The 14,286-nt window shown below is 46.1% G+C and overlaps 1 protein-coding gene across 1 annotated transcript in view; it reads right to left on the reverse strand.

Annotated features, from left to right (window-relative positions):
* Positions 1 to 14,286, reverse strand: part of LOC128884764 (protein Shroom) — a 196,688-nt gene that overhangs the window by 75,719 nt on the left and 106,683 nt on the right. Inside the window, exons 2-6 of the mRNA XM_054138369.1 lie at positions 5,740 to 6,111; positions 3,597 to 3,909; positions 1,453 to 1,695; positions 963 to 1,117; positions 21 to 887 (exon numbers count right to left, since the gene is read on the reverse strand). Of these exons, the coding sequence (XP_053994344.1) occupies positions 21 to 887; positions 963 to 1,117; positions 1,453 to 1,695; positions 3,597 to 3,909; positions 5,740 to 6,077 (1,916 nt within the window). The 5' untranslated portion in view covers positions 6,078 to 6,111. The remainder of the gene's footprint in view (positions 1 to 20; positions 888 to 962; positions 1,118 to 1,452; positions 1,696 to 3,596; positions 3,910 to 5,739; positions 6,112 to 14,286) is intronic.

The raw sequence follows: 14,286 nt of genomic DNA on the forward strand, positions 1-14,286 counted from the left end.
AAATAGATTGAACACGGTACCTGGAGGACTGCGTCGACTCTTGAGGCTGCGTGGTGCTAACAGGGTAGAGTTTGCGTTGAGTCCGTTCGCGATCCAAGTACAGCACGCTTTCCGAGTGGTGTCTCTGCGGCGTCTGAACTCTGGCACTATGAGCGATCAGTTGTTTGCTACACGGAAGTCCGTTCGCTTGGCTAACGTCCGACATCGATCCGTGAATAGGATTCCAGGTTTCCGGACTCTGGGGACTGGACGGACCCACCTGCTGACGAATGGGACTCTGGGGCATGGGCTGAGCCAACGATCCGTATTTGTCAGCTTCGATTCGGGTCGAATTGTCCCACTGACTGCTCGTTTGCGACTTGTCCGCGAGGGATTCCTCGTCGATGTTCGACTCTTGCCACTTGCTCTCCCGAACGGTCGACACGTCAGCCACGTTGGTGGACGTGGCGCAATGATTGATCACAGCTGGCAGACTAGATCTACCCTGGTTCTGTTTGTTACGATCGTTCATCGACACCTGCCATTTGTCCGGCCACTTCTCGCTGTGTCTGCCCTTCGTCGTCGGTGACAAGCCAGTGCTGCTCACGTCGCTCATGGAGCCCTGCCACTTGTCGTGGCAGCCATTGCTGGACTTCTGGGTCAAAATTCCGCCGTTCACGCTGCTAACGTCCGACATCGATCCGTGATGCCACCGATCCGACGCACCCTGTCGCGCTGCCAGGCCGCTGGACACGCTCACGTCCGACATCGAGCCGTGCCATTTCAAGGTCTCGCTGCTGGAGGCGCTTCCGCTCGACGTGGTCACCACGCTGTCTCTTCCCTCCCTGGACGTGTCCTCCCAGGTCGAGGCTGGCCGCTGCGCCACTGCCTCGCTGTCTCTTCTCAATCTGGAAACGTAATGACGTACATGACTTGGATCCGTATAGTTGAATAGGAAATTGGATTCTCCAAGTGATGGTTACCTGTCGAGGAACGGGGTGTTCGTGGTGGAGTCCACGCTGGAGACGTAACTGTGGTAGCCTTCGGATTGTGCGTAGCTGGCCTGCTGGGAATGCTGCACCCTCGTGTACTCCTCGAGACCTGCTTGCGTCAGGGTTGCCTCACGGTATATGTCCACCTGGACGAAGGGGAATTGTTTTATTTGAGTGTCCAATGGGTTGAAGAGATCACCGAAGGAGTGGGTATTTAAATTTCTGGGGAGGTCGATAGAAACTACGAGATTGCTAGGCTGAAATTTTTGTTGGTAAACTTATGGTGTATAATAGCTCTAAAGACCTAGCTACTTACTGAGTCTGACGGTTAGTCAATTTATGGGGATATAATTATCCAAGAAATATTCGCATAGTGGGCGATTAAGGAGTTAATTTTGAGAGACTTTAATGCGTGGTTGTGGATGCATAGTCAGGTTGAAAGCGTTGAGGTATTGATGCAGATTGAATATTGAGACGTCACCTGGGACACTTGAGGGTCTTGGTAGCTCCTAACGTAGGCCTCCAGATCGGCATGGCTGAGGGTCTGACTGGTCTGCTGCTCGCGCTCAGGAGGCGACGGTACAACGTACTCGGCATCCCCAAGAGCTTTACCCTCGCGATCCACGCGAGGCCACAATCTCGGTTCCTCTTCCACGTTGTTCCTGTTGCGTGACTCGAAAGTCTCCGCCGGGATCTTCTCGCAGCGCTCCATCACAGTCTTTAACTGCAACGCGAAAATCGTTGTTCTTTCTAAGAGCCATTTGAAGTAACTGTTCCTCGGTATCTAATCCTCGTGCACGCCGACTGCGTAATTCGTTACGTAATCGCGCGTGCGCGATTTACCTTAGCTACGAGCGTAATTCAGCGTAAATCGTATTCGGTTTTTGCCATTCGGACCTCTCTTCTCATCAGGTATCAACATCGTGCGTTTAAAATAAACCACGAGCCGACAAGCTAATTACGCCGACCAGCAAAAAGCATCGAGAGCTAATAAGGAAGTTCTGAATTGAGCAAAAAGGAAAGCTGAATTTATTTACTATGAGCCGACGTCGCTGGCGGTGTTCTTCCAGCGAAGCCAGCAAGCGTTCCGTGACAAATCGTTGTTAATCAAGAAGGATTGGTATTTAGATGATCATAAACATGCGTTGTTCGGTACGCTTCCCCTCTGAGTCAGGGCGACGTTTTCGTGAGCAAAAACCATATTGGGTTTCACGGAATATTTTTTGAAAATTGAAAATTGTATAGATAACTGAAATAGAATAGTAGATATGTTGAGATGATGCACAATATCAACAAGTTTAATTGGGGATTTACATGGAAATTCAAAATTTTCAATTTTTTCAAATATAGAATATAGCTTCAATTCCCAAGTGACTTTATAATCACGTCCACTTTTATTTTGTACTCCGACCTCAAAGGCGAAGTATTCCTTTTGAATTCCAAATGAGAAAAGAATATAAGCGTTTCGCAAATATATGGAAACGTATAGTGTTCCACGACTAAGGCAGTTTGGGAAACGCCGTTCCAGCGGCTTAAAGGAATGGAATTCCAGTTACACGGAATTAAAAGGCTGGGGCACGGCGTAACACCTCGCGTCTCGAAACTGCCGGCCTACTTCGGAGGAAGTCGCCGTAGCGGACGACGATTATGTCACTGGAGAGAAAGGAGGGTGCGGGTGTGGGAGATTAATTACGTGTGTCGTTTTAGGGCGCAGCACGATTTACCAAGGTTCTGACCTACGCCGGTTCCCGACGCTCGACGCGACACGTTCGGCCAATTAAACTTTCCTCCGGCTATTCCGCTCGCGTGGACGTCGCCGTCGTGAAACTTCGCAACGAAAACGTCGCGATAAGCCTGGTTCGGCTCGCTCGTGACTCGTTAACACCGTCGAAAGTGGCTTCGCCTCTTTGCAAATGAGTTTTCAATTTCGTAACCGTCTGCGACACAGGGGAATACTTGCCAAGCCGACACGTCCGCCCGACGGAGGAATCGCGCCACGGAAAGGTAATTGGTATCGTGACGCATCGCACTTCGTTCTACGATCGCGAGAACACTGCCTGAAGGATCGTTTTACTCCAAATAGATCACTTTTCGCACTGGGTACTAGGATTTTCGTGAAATCGAAGTACGACGCGTTGGATGTAAAGTTAGGGGAGGTTTACGGGCCAGACTCTGTGAAATCGATGGATTACTTGTATCGGAGGTCAAGGGTTTTGGTAAAATTGAAGTATGTTGTAGTGTACGCAAAATTACAGGGAGTTTAAGTCACCAGTTTGCTGGTTTCGAATCTCTTTAAGAAATACAGGACGTCCGATGCAAGACAATATACCTTCTTGTTGTACAATTGTTAACGTCCTGTATTTGGTAAAAAAAATTTGAAACCATCAACACGATGACTTAAACTCCCCCCAAATTAAAGTTTTCCACAACATATTCCAATGTCATCAAAATCCCTGGACGTTCGCCTTAAGAAGTAATCGAAAGTGACCCTGAGACAACCTGAGCGTCAGCTGAAAAACTTCGCTTCGAAGGAATCGGGCAACAATTCTCATCAAATTTCTACCTTTACGCGGCTAAACGAGCATGGAGCTGACAAAGCCCCTGGGGGATCCGAGGATACATCACCTGCTGTGTGAACGTGGGATTGGGCCTCTTCGTGTGCGGTCTGGTGTACTGGGCAGGCTTCTCCTTCGGGTAATTGGTGTGATCGGTCCAGGACTTGGAACGATGGGATCCGCTGTGACCCGAGCTGTGAACGTCCTCGTCGGGGTGTCTCTCCGGCGCACTCGGCCACGAAGGATACTTCTCGTGTCCTGGCCCATAGCAGACCCCTTTGAGGCTGGACGCGTCTCTGACCGGCGGCGTTGGCGGCGGCGACGCCTCGTCTCTTTCATTGAGAGGGAGCGTGTAGCTGTCGAATCCGAGGCTCTCGCTGTACCTGTCCGGACAAACAAGGAAACGCGTCCTTTAGCAGCGCTGGGGCCCCTTTACGCTTCCATCGGAATGTTAAACTAAGGAGGTGGGGCATTTTTTCGTTCGAACGAAGAGCAAGTGTTTTTATAGAGAATTCATTTCAGGTAAACGGGTAAATCGACAGCTGGGAGGTTTTTACAGGTTTCTATGAAGCAAAAAATATTTTTAAAGTGTCTCTATGACGAAATTAGGTATCTTTACTTCAGGTGTACGTAGCATGAAACATCAAAGAGTCCTCTCTGGCATATCCTAAACTTTCTCTTTCGTTATTTTGCAGTGATAGATATATTTATACATTGTATGTATATTCGCGGTACATTTATTTTTGTAGTAAAACAAAAGATTGTATTATAGTGAAAATTCCAACATATACCAAAAGCGAATTTCCCTCTCAAAAACCGCGACACCCATAAATCCAACGAGTGCAAAGGAAGAAAGTAACGCGATCGAACCTTCATTGAAGATTGCGCAAAGAATTCGAGGCTCTCGGTGAACCGAGACCAGACAAACAAGGAAACGCATTCTTCGACGTCGCATGGCCCGCCGTCCTTCCGCTCCATTCGATCGTTTATGGCAACGTTCGATCGTCTCCACGCGTGGGAGCAATTATACCGCGAGAACGCGAGCGAACCGGTGGTTATTAGCGCTCGCCTCGCGATGAATCACTCGCGAGACGTTCGCAATCCCAGTAGCCGCGCAGGCGACGGCACTCTACCCGGCTCGATGTCATTGAACCACTTTATTACCAGGATGCGTGGCTGCAGCATAATTTATGGAATAGTCAACAAGTTCAACGTAACTGGAAACGCGTATAATCAGCCTATAATTGCAACCGTCGTTCCTGGACCCCGTCTAACGCAACGACGAGCCGACGCCGTGGAACGTTACGTTCGACCTATCGTGAAATCTAAGTGGGCCAGGACTAATACAGAAACGTCTAATTGGCTGCCAAACGGTATCTCTTATCGTTGAAGCAAAAACCTGCCGCATGGATGGCGTTGTGCGAACAACCATGGAAACTTGTTCTTCATTAATGGAACAATTCATTGAGGGTCGATGCTGACCCTCGGAGAGGACGGAACACGCGATGCAGACTGCTGGACGCGCGGTAAAAACACCGAGGGTCATTTGCATTCCATTTAGATAAATACGTAGACGTCTACAGTGAGTGCAATGAATAGAAGTGCGGTTAATCGAGTGAATAGGCTTCAAACAAAAGTTAAATATTGAGTTCTAAGCTTGGGTTAGAATAAGAACCTCGTCTTAGGAGGACCTTGCATAAAAACTGACCCAAAGGTGCCAAAATCGAGAACTCTCCACGGATCTGATCGATGTTCGATACCGAGTATGATTGCTTTGAATGGGAGTATAAAAAAGGCCATTCGTATCCGGCCTCAGATTGTTTCCTCCAGGATACTGCGTCATGACAACGCTCTCAGTTACATGGCACTCTCAATAAGCTTCTTGTCCCGCAGCGTCCTCGCAAAAATCAAAACCCATCTAAAGGATCTCCATCTGGGACCTACGGACATCGTCCAAGAAGTTGTATTGGAAGCAGTTTCAGTCGAAGACCTTCCAGTCTCGTCGAAGACTACCAGGAGTAAGAACAATTCTTCCCAAGAGACCTATCCTGAAGAGGACACCGTTGATTGGCAACGCAGCCGCAAATAAATATTTTTAGAGAACCAGTTCCATTACCCTTCAGACACACCTCGTGCATCACTCACGGGAAGCTTCGGTATCGGCTCAGGGGCAAGAAGGTAACGCGACTAAAGGTTGATTGGTGATTGCGTACCCGCTGTCGTTCTTATAGCCAGCAGTATTCTTCTTGTGACTTTCGTTGTAACCGGCAACCGTGGCTTTCTTAGCTGCGCTGCCAGTCTCGTGCTCGTTCTCCGCGGACCTCCTGCCGTCGTTTCTGCGGCGATAGTACTCGTTAGAAACCGCCGTCCGAGAGGGGCTCTGCTTAAGGCCATAGCCTTCCTGAGGATAGGACGAGGTGCTCTTGAAATTGGTAGACTCGCTCCCGTGGCCGTGGCTGGCGTACTTGTAAGGGCCCTGAGGACAGGAAGGTGGGCCCGGGGCCTCATCCTGGACTCGATATCCTGGCGGCGACGGTTGCAGTTCCGTCATCGTGTAACCAACGTCCCCGCCATCCGGGATACACCTGCGAAATCGAGCAAGAACAAGTCGGTTAGCTTCGACGCTTCACTCGGGTGCCGATGAGTCAGCGGTATCGGGGGAGCAAAAGAATCGGTAGATCTCGCCGCTGAAAACCGGATCTTTAGTATTCTGGATGACTCGGTAGTCGGTTCGGTGAGTTACCCGGGTCGACGACACATTCATCCTCCCCAGGACCTAATAAGTGCATTAAAACGGTCGACGGTAATCGCTACTCGTATCTAGGGAGCAATTTATAGTGGCAATTTCATCTCTCGATCTTCTAAGACTTCGACAAGTTTCTTTTTGTTTATGTCCTCTGGGGTCGCTTGGGTAGTCAAGTTTTCTCTCATCATTGCGATGTCCCTCTCTCGTCGGGTATCTTTTGCTGATGTCATCTCGCGATGAAAATGCGTATCATCCACTTTTAGAGGACGTGACTTTCGGTAAATGTTGGGTAGGATTTTATTGGAATAATTAAAGCGCTGATCGTTGTATAGACGAGAGATTAGAAGTCTGTGGTTGCAGAGACTCGGTGGCGATGTTTGGTTGAATAGCTATTCAAATACGCTTTTGTGGTTGGTCAAGCGAGGGGGCAGAATTTGATTGCGTAATTCAGGTTGAAGGCATTCCTTCGTTTGCCTTTTGTGAATCTGTGATGGGAGTTCTTTTATTTGTAGAACAAATCTGAGGCGGTTATAGAATATTTAATGTATGTGTTCTCTTGAGAAATGTAGGATATTCTACAATAAAAAGGTTAATATGGTAATATATGAAGACGATTGTAGATAGATTGGTAAAAGTAACAAAAGAAAAGACGCAGGAAATATATATATAAACTAAACTATTATAAAAAATATATACAAAATTAACGAAGAAGATTGATTTTCAAACATTTAACATGTGGAGTATCGCTTATCCAAGATTCGCTAACGATACTTTCGATGAGTTCAACAATCGTTACGTGATCCCGTGTCCGCGAATAATGGAGAAATCGTGCTCGTTTTTCCAGGCGCGAAGATAAATCGATCGGCTGGTTTTAATTGATCGAGCCAAAGGTTAATTAAGATACCGATCCAGCGGCGGTACGATCACGTGTATTGCGGAACGGCTCTGCGTAGATTAAAATCATTAATCGAGAATGTTTTACGTAGCGATGCGAGAGCGGTTCGCGATTAGTCCCGCCCGTGATTTTATGAATAACGCTGATCGATGACGAGGCGCGCGAATTTACGGCCCACTGTTGCTTTCACTCGCAGCACGTGTCGGAAATCGTACGCATCCCTTTTCATTCATTTCTAGTTACCAAAGATGCGTTTAATACATTCAGCTCGAATTTTGTTAAATTTTCATGTGTGTACTTTATCGAAATGAATAGCCAATGTTGTCACTTGTCAGAAGATTTAGACGTAATTTATATATTTACAAGGAGGACATAAGTGTTTATACATTTTTCGTAAGTCGTTATTCCATCAATTTTTAAATTTTTCACAGAAAATTTCCATGAATCTATAAATTCATCGATTTCATTAGAAAGTTTAAGCTGCAGCAAAGATCGAGATCGACCAAAGCTTTAAAACCAACGAAGTCCAATCGAGACTTTCAAGACGTTCCGCTATCAAATGCTTGAAGCTTTCCGGAACTTTCCCGTCTCGAATGTCTCCGGTCCCCTTCAAAGCACAGGTTCAACCCCGCATTTGGCGAACGTTCCTCGATTCGATACGATCGCGTGCGCGCACACGCCTTACGACCGACGTTATACTAATCAATTTGTTCGCAGGGAGAAGTACATTGTCTGGGAGTAGGCGCTAGCTCGTAGAATCGAACGCTAGGCGTGTCTGCAATGCGATAAAATCCGAGGAAACCTCTCACCAATGCTTGTTTAACCTCTTGGCCGCGTTCTGGGCGACGAAGGTGTAATGACTCGCGCTAATAGTGACGCTTCTTATCGTCGAGATCGCTGCCGCTGATAATCTCGTTCCGAAATTATGTGCGACGTAATGACTTGCGAGGTAGGAGAGGGTGTGCCTCGTTGACACCTGGCTAACGAGGATCGATGTCTTGTGGGTAGGGCTCAAACTGATCGACTGCGCCTCAGTTTAAAGCCACGTTCCCACGTGTACGACGAGAATTAACCACTGCTTAAATTAATTACTTTGGTACCCTGCGATACCTTAAATTAATTACGTCTTCGGTATACGGAATTTAAACCTGGTCGAGTCTATATTTAATTGAGAAAGGAAGCCTCGAAACCTGCTTCTCCAAGAATGAATTCATAGATAGTGCTGTTGAATAAAGTCATAAGTCTGTCGTAATTAAGAAATTTGTAAATATCGCACATTTTCAGGAGTGCCAAGTATGTAAAAAATTGATAAAATATTGTCTTTAAAATTACAACATCTTGAGATTTCTTTGCAAGTTCCTGTGGTATAGCGCTACACCATGCATTGAAATCACTCAAGCACTATCTACAAGAGCTCTACCGAATTACGCTAAATTACTTTAAATCTAAATAGGACCACAAATTCCAATCAAAATATTAAATAAACATACAACGCAACAGCATCTATCTATAATTTAAAATCTACTGCGTACCAAAAAGAAAGGTATCGCTAAAAAAAAAAAAAAAGCGTAACAAATAACGGTTCCTGCTTAAGCCAAGAATCACCTCCATCACGCGACCCGTATTACACAAATTCGACTTACAACTCTCTTCGTGCCTCGGATAACAGATCGCCTCCATTTGTCGCGCGAGAAAAATTGCGACCCACGCGCTGGAACATTTTTGCCGAAACAAAACGGTAACGCGTCGTATTGACCGTGATCCGTCGTGCCGCGATGTAGGTCACCGGGAATGCTCTCAAACGTTCGCAGTTCGGCGAACAATCGACGATATATCATCGGTTATCACGATGCATCCTGCGATGCCAGAGATACGGATAGGCCTGTTCCAGATTCTTCCGCATTTATTCAGGCCCGTCGTGTCCGAGCACAATCGGCGTCGTTACGCCCAAGAACGACGATCAAGATCGATGACGGTTACAACACGGCGGAAGGCATCCCGGCTGCGATTCTTCCACGGCGCGTCCTCGTCAGGGGCATTTCTATGGACGTGTTCGTCCGTCGATTCCCGTGCCTCTGACCGAATGAAAACGCGAGAGAAAGATAAGGTATTCACGTGGCCGGGCTCGGGAGGACGCTCGTCGCCGTCTCGCGACTGGTAAAACCTACCTCGTGACGATGTATATTTATGTGTATGCGCATATATATGCAGCCCGTGCATCTGCAAGTTCAACGCGAGGAAGAAAAAGAACCCACGGAGTCACCTGGCCCCCGAGGCAGCTGTACTCGTAATTTTTATCCGCTGCGCTCGTTCCACGGCCGAGCCGGACGATCCTCGCGAGGACGCATGCGGGATACAGAGATTGGACCTGTCGCTTCGGAGATCGTTTCTAATAGGCTGATCTTTCGCGTGAAATTTTCTTTCGTCGTTACGAGGACTGGTGTAAAGGCTGGGAAATTTTAAAAAACGTGTCATTTGCTTTTTTTCATTTAGGTATTTTTCAATAGTAAGAGCATTACATACAGTTTTATCCACAACTTCATTAGACTTCAATAGACGAGCCTTATTTTTAAAAATTGTACAAATCTTACGTTTCTCATCAAATTTCGTCGCAAGTCATTTATGAAGTATCAAAGAGACTCTAATTTTTTCACTGGTATAATTTTCGTTACCTGGTATTACTTCTCGATCCCTGGAAATTCAAAATTCAAACAATTCGTCCCTTTTCAACCAAACTATGACGGTTGCATATCCAGTGCGCGTTCCGTCATGTCAACGGTTGCAGAACGCAGCCAGGCGATTTTGTAATAGGCGAAAGCACGCTCTGGGACCGCACGGGCCCCCGAGCTGCCGCGGACGTAAAAACTGATAATGAGCAGCCGTTTCGCGAGTTATCTCGTCTATCCTGGTTAGGCTAATGAATAAGTGCACCACAAGGTTGATAAATACGTCTGGTAGACGCTGGCAAATCGCAATAAGGTAAAGATACTTAATAGCCGCTCGCGACGTTGGAACACATCGATGCTTCAGAACGGAGACACAACCCTCGAATTTGACAAAGCACTCCCGTCCACCGACGACCATAAACAGCTCAGGCAAGAGTGGTCGCTTTCACGACTAATAAATTGAATATAAAAGCACGCTATCAGGCCCGTATACACTAGAAACTCACGATCTTTAGCGTGCGTTAAATTGGATTCGTTATGGTGGGCGTGTCGGCGCCGTAGTTTTGCATAATAAGAACGAGCCTGAATGGACCCGCGGGACAGACTTACGATCCTTTAAAGATTGAAATACGCGGTGTTTAATAATACACGAGGAATTCCAGCGTTAGCTACGATCCACCGTTTCCTAAACGCTCGGGACCCGATGCGCGACGTTCCCCTCTGGCTCGTCGAATGATCTGTGGACTCGGTGGATCGCTTTACGTATTAATGGGGCCCGTGCACTCGCGGATCATGCTTCTCATGTAAATCGTACCGTGGAACGTCGGGACCGCAAGAGCCGAGTATGAGAAACGAGCCCAATTATCGTTGTTCCTTTGTAACCGAGTCGATTGCGCTGGCAACGAAATGCCTGGCCCCTCGCCTTGTGCTTCTTAGTAATAGTTTAATAATAGTTGAGAGTAATCGCACCCTACTCTCGTTCTTTCTGCGTGCACGCAACTCTCCGGCCGGAACGTGTAATTTACCCTGTCGGAATCGTCAAAACTCGCAACGAGAGCACGATTTCAAACGGAGGAAGTAGGGGGACAGGACAGTGGGAGTCGATGGGTTCTCAAAGCAGGTGAAAACAGTAGGCTTGGTAAATTTAAATGAATCGACTCGGTTGTCGAAAACACCTCAAGTGGTTTTAGAATTTTTCTTGATCGCGGTATACCCTGTACGTATTTTTAATAGACAATGATAGGTGTTGTGAGCAATGTATATGAACACAGAGGTTCGTTTTAGGCAGAAAATAACAAGGATGGCGTATCTTTCTCGCGTGATTTTGGATGACGTACACTGTACATAATGTAGGTAAATTCGCAGCGAAACGTGTAATTTTGTACGTCGAAACCGCCGAAAAACGCTCGCGCACCTTGTAATTCCTCTTTTCTGCGGGCGGTTATTCCCCGCTCTATGCCGTGCTAATACGTCGCACGTGGTTCGTTTATCTTTTCGTGACCATTGTTGCCGTTTTTTGGTAATGATGGACAATCTTTTACTTCGCCGTACACACGCCACCCCCTGCAATTTCGAAATTTCTCTCTCAGGAATAATTTGAACCGTGCGAGATCCTTGGGACCATGACCGCGAGCTCGTCGACGTTCCCCACCCAGTGCGGGAAGTTTCGATCAACCGAAAATGGCAGGTGAAAAAGCAGTCTACGTTAGAATACTTTTGAGTATCAGTATTAAGGAAGTTGCAATTTTAAAATAAATTTTAATAATTTTTTTAGTGGCTCTATATATTTTACTGATTCAATATTCTATAAGATTCTATCAGATCTTTCTTAATGGAACGTACTGAAACTTCCTTCTAGACAAATTCAGCATGTTTTCTAAAAAATGCTTCCAAACTCCACTTCTCAAGTTTCTGAGTATACTTGCTTCACTTTCACGATGATTGGTTTAATTCTTAAGGACCATCCGTGAGGACCATCTTTAAGAATCATCCTTGAGAATCATCCTTAAGAACCTTGCAAAAGAATCTTCGTTAAAAATTATTTTGCAAAACGACACTGAACGTCCCAGAATTGGGCAGAGCGAAGCGAGGGGGGGGGGGGCTAATAAACTCGTCGCGGGGAACGGAGCAAAACGGAGCGGTGAACAAAACAAATCGCGCTGCACGCGAGGCGAGCCTAAATTATCAGATCGTTGCGAGACCCCGACGAAAACGAGCAACAGGAATCGCGATGTCTGAATGAAACGAAGCCGGCGCGTACGACAGAACGAATCTGAATGGAACGTAACAAGACGTAACGAAGCGCGGGGAAGCGGAATTCGCCCGAGCCGGAGAGAAAATACGACGACGCGATGGAGGAATTAAATAGAACAAATTAAAGAGTTTCCAAAGGAGGAGGAAGGGAACAAGACCACGCGGAGTCGTCACGAACACTCTGGAACGAGCTAAAACGAAAAAGAGCAAGGTGGACCGCGATACTATCGTCCTGCGTGACCGTGGAATTATGGTTGATTTTCTACCGTCCGACCAGGCTTAATGAACGCTCGGGATAAAGGGACACTCATTCTCGAGTAGTGCTCGTGGTTGATTTCCCCTACATGAGCACGATGATTACTATTATTATTTATTTTAAGATATTATTTTGTGATACTTTTTGTTCGAGAGGTGAGTAGTTTAATTATTTTATTTCTTTCACGTTTTATCATCCGTTAATAAATATCTGATTTGAGATTGTACGTTTATATTGATATTTACAAATTGAAATTAGAATTTAAATTAGAATTTAAATTTGTCTACTATATCGAGTTGAAACTATATTTATTAAATTATAATATTTGATTAATATAGATACATATATGACATTTACCACGTATATATATTCAAGGACCTTCGCAAACATAAACCCCACATAAAATATGAAGACCATCAGAACATTTCAACGTTTAAAGCAGAATGCTCAAGTTTCGCTTCTTCATTCTCGTCTGTAAAAATATGAATTTGCATGAACCACCGGGGCGGGTTGTTCCCAAGCTTTCGCGGTAGCGCGAGTCGAAAAGAGACGGCGGGGACGTTAAAACTCGGTGCCCGTATGGTCCTAAATCACGCGCGTTAATTGCCAACGGTGCGAACGAGCGAGGCCATCGCGCCGCCTCGAGTTTCGCCGTGATAAATTCGCGACGATTCATTCGCGGCGAGCACGCGTTCCGTCCCGAAGGGGTTGTTCTTCCCCTGTTCGCGCGCCGCTCCGTCTTTCCTCACCTTCTTTCGAACAGGTTTATCGCGCCTCTCGGATTGCAAGGTCGCGAACCGAGGAATCCTAGCCGGTGAGGAACGGCTGTCAGCGAATTTGTTAGGCGAGCGTGTAATAAGTTCGTGGAATCGGTGGCAGAGGTATCGCGTTTCGAGGCTGAGGAAGGACGTCGGAGTCGCGAGAAACTCGCGAAGGCCGTGGAACGTGGACGACACCGCGTCGTCGACGAAATTTGTCACCGCTGAATATGTGGCACTGCCGAGAATGCACGTACGGACTCATTTTCAAGTCAGCCGTACGAATATCATTGAAATTATTCGTGTTATTCTGGATGCTATTGTGATACATTATTTAAAAATGTATGAAGATTTCTCAGTGTAATAACGATACCGATATCGTTAGTCACCTTAATAGAATACAGGATATTGGAATCGTACACGAGGCTTTCTGTTTTAAGAAAAGTGTATGCTTAACAACAAGTTCAATGAATCCACTGAAATATATTAGCAACGACATCGAGGAACATCTTGTTAATTCGAAGGGTGTAATTTAAGGGAGGGGGTATACAAGTGAAAAAAGATTGGGAACCACTGTTACAGTGGAACAGCATTAAATTAAATATTCCTGGGTCCGCGAGTTGCACTTGGTTCGACGTTTTCTCGTTGTTTCCGGCAGCTGTTCGCCTCAAACTACGCGATTACCGTAAATCTTTTCTTGCATAACAGCATCAAGGGGGCGATATCAACTTCTACACCAGCTTCACGCGTGCTATCGAATCGCATAAATTCACCTCCAATGGCGGTCGTATAGGACGTCTATTGCCGTTCCGAGACTATTTTCCGTTTCTACGCTGGTTAACGAGTGCGGCTCGAAGAGAACCAAACGTTTTCAGGAAGGAGAGCAACAAACTGTTCCCTCGAGGCAAATGAGCAGGTCTGTGACATAGCAGGACCAGAAGGGGCATATGGGCACAATGTTATTATATACAGAGCACCGCCAAATATAACAAAAAAATTATATTTTTGGGAAACATCACCTATTATTCGAAAATAGGATTTTTTAAAGTAAATACATAGCCATATGAAACTATTCCTTGCTAGATTAGATTAATAGTTAGTATAGAAAACATACATTATTAAGGGGGTAAGTTCGTCATACTCACCCTATAAATATTCTTAAAACCAGACCGAAAGTGTTCTACAT

This window comes from Hylaeus volcanicus, chromosome 2 (assembly GCF_026283585.1).
Source record: "Hylaeus volcanicus isolate JK05 chromosome 2, UHH_iyHylVolc1.0_haploid, whole genome shotgun sequence".
NCBI lineage: Eukaryota > Metazoa > Arthropoda > Insecta > Hymenoptera > Colletidae > Hylaeus > Hylaeus volcanicus.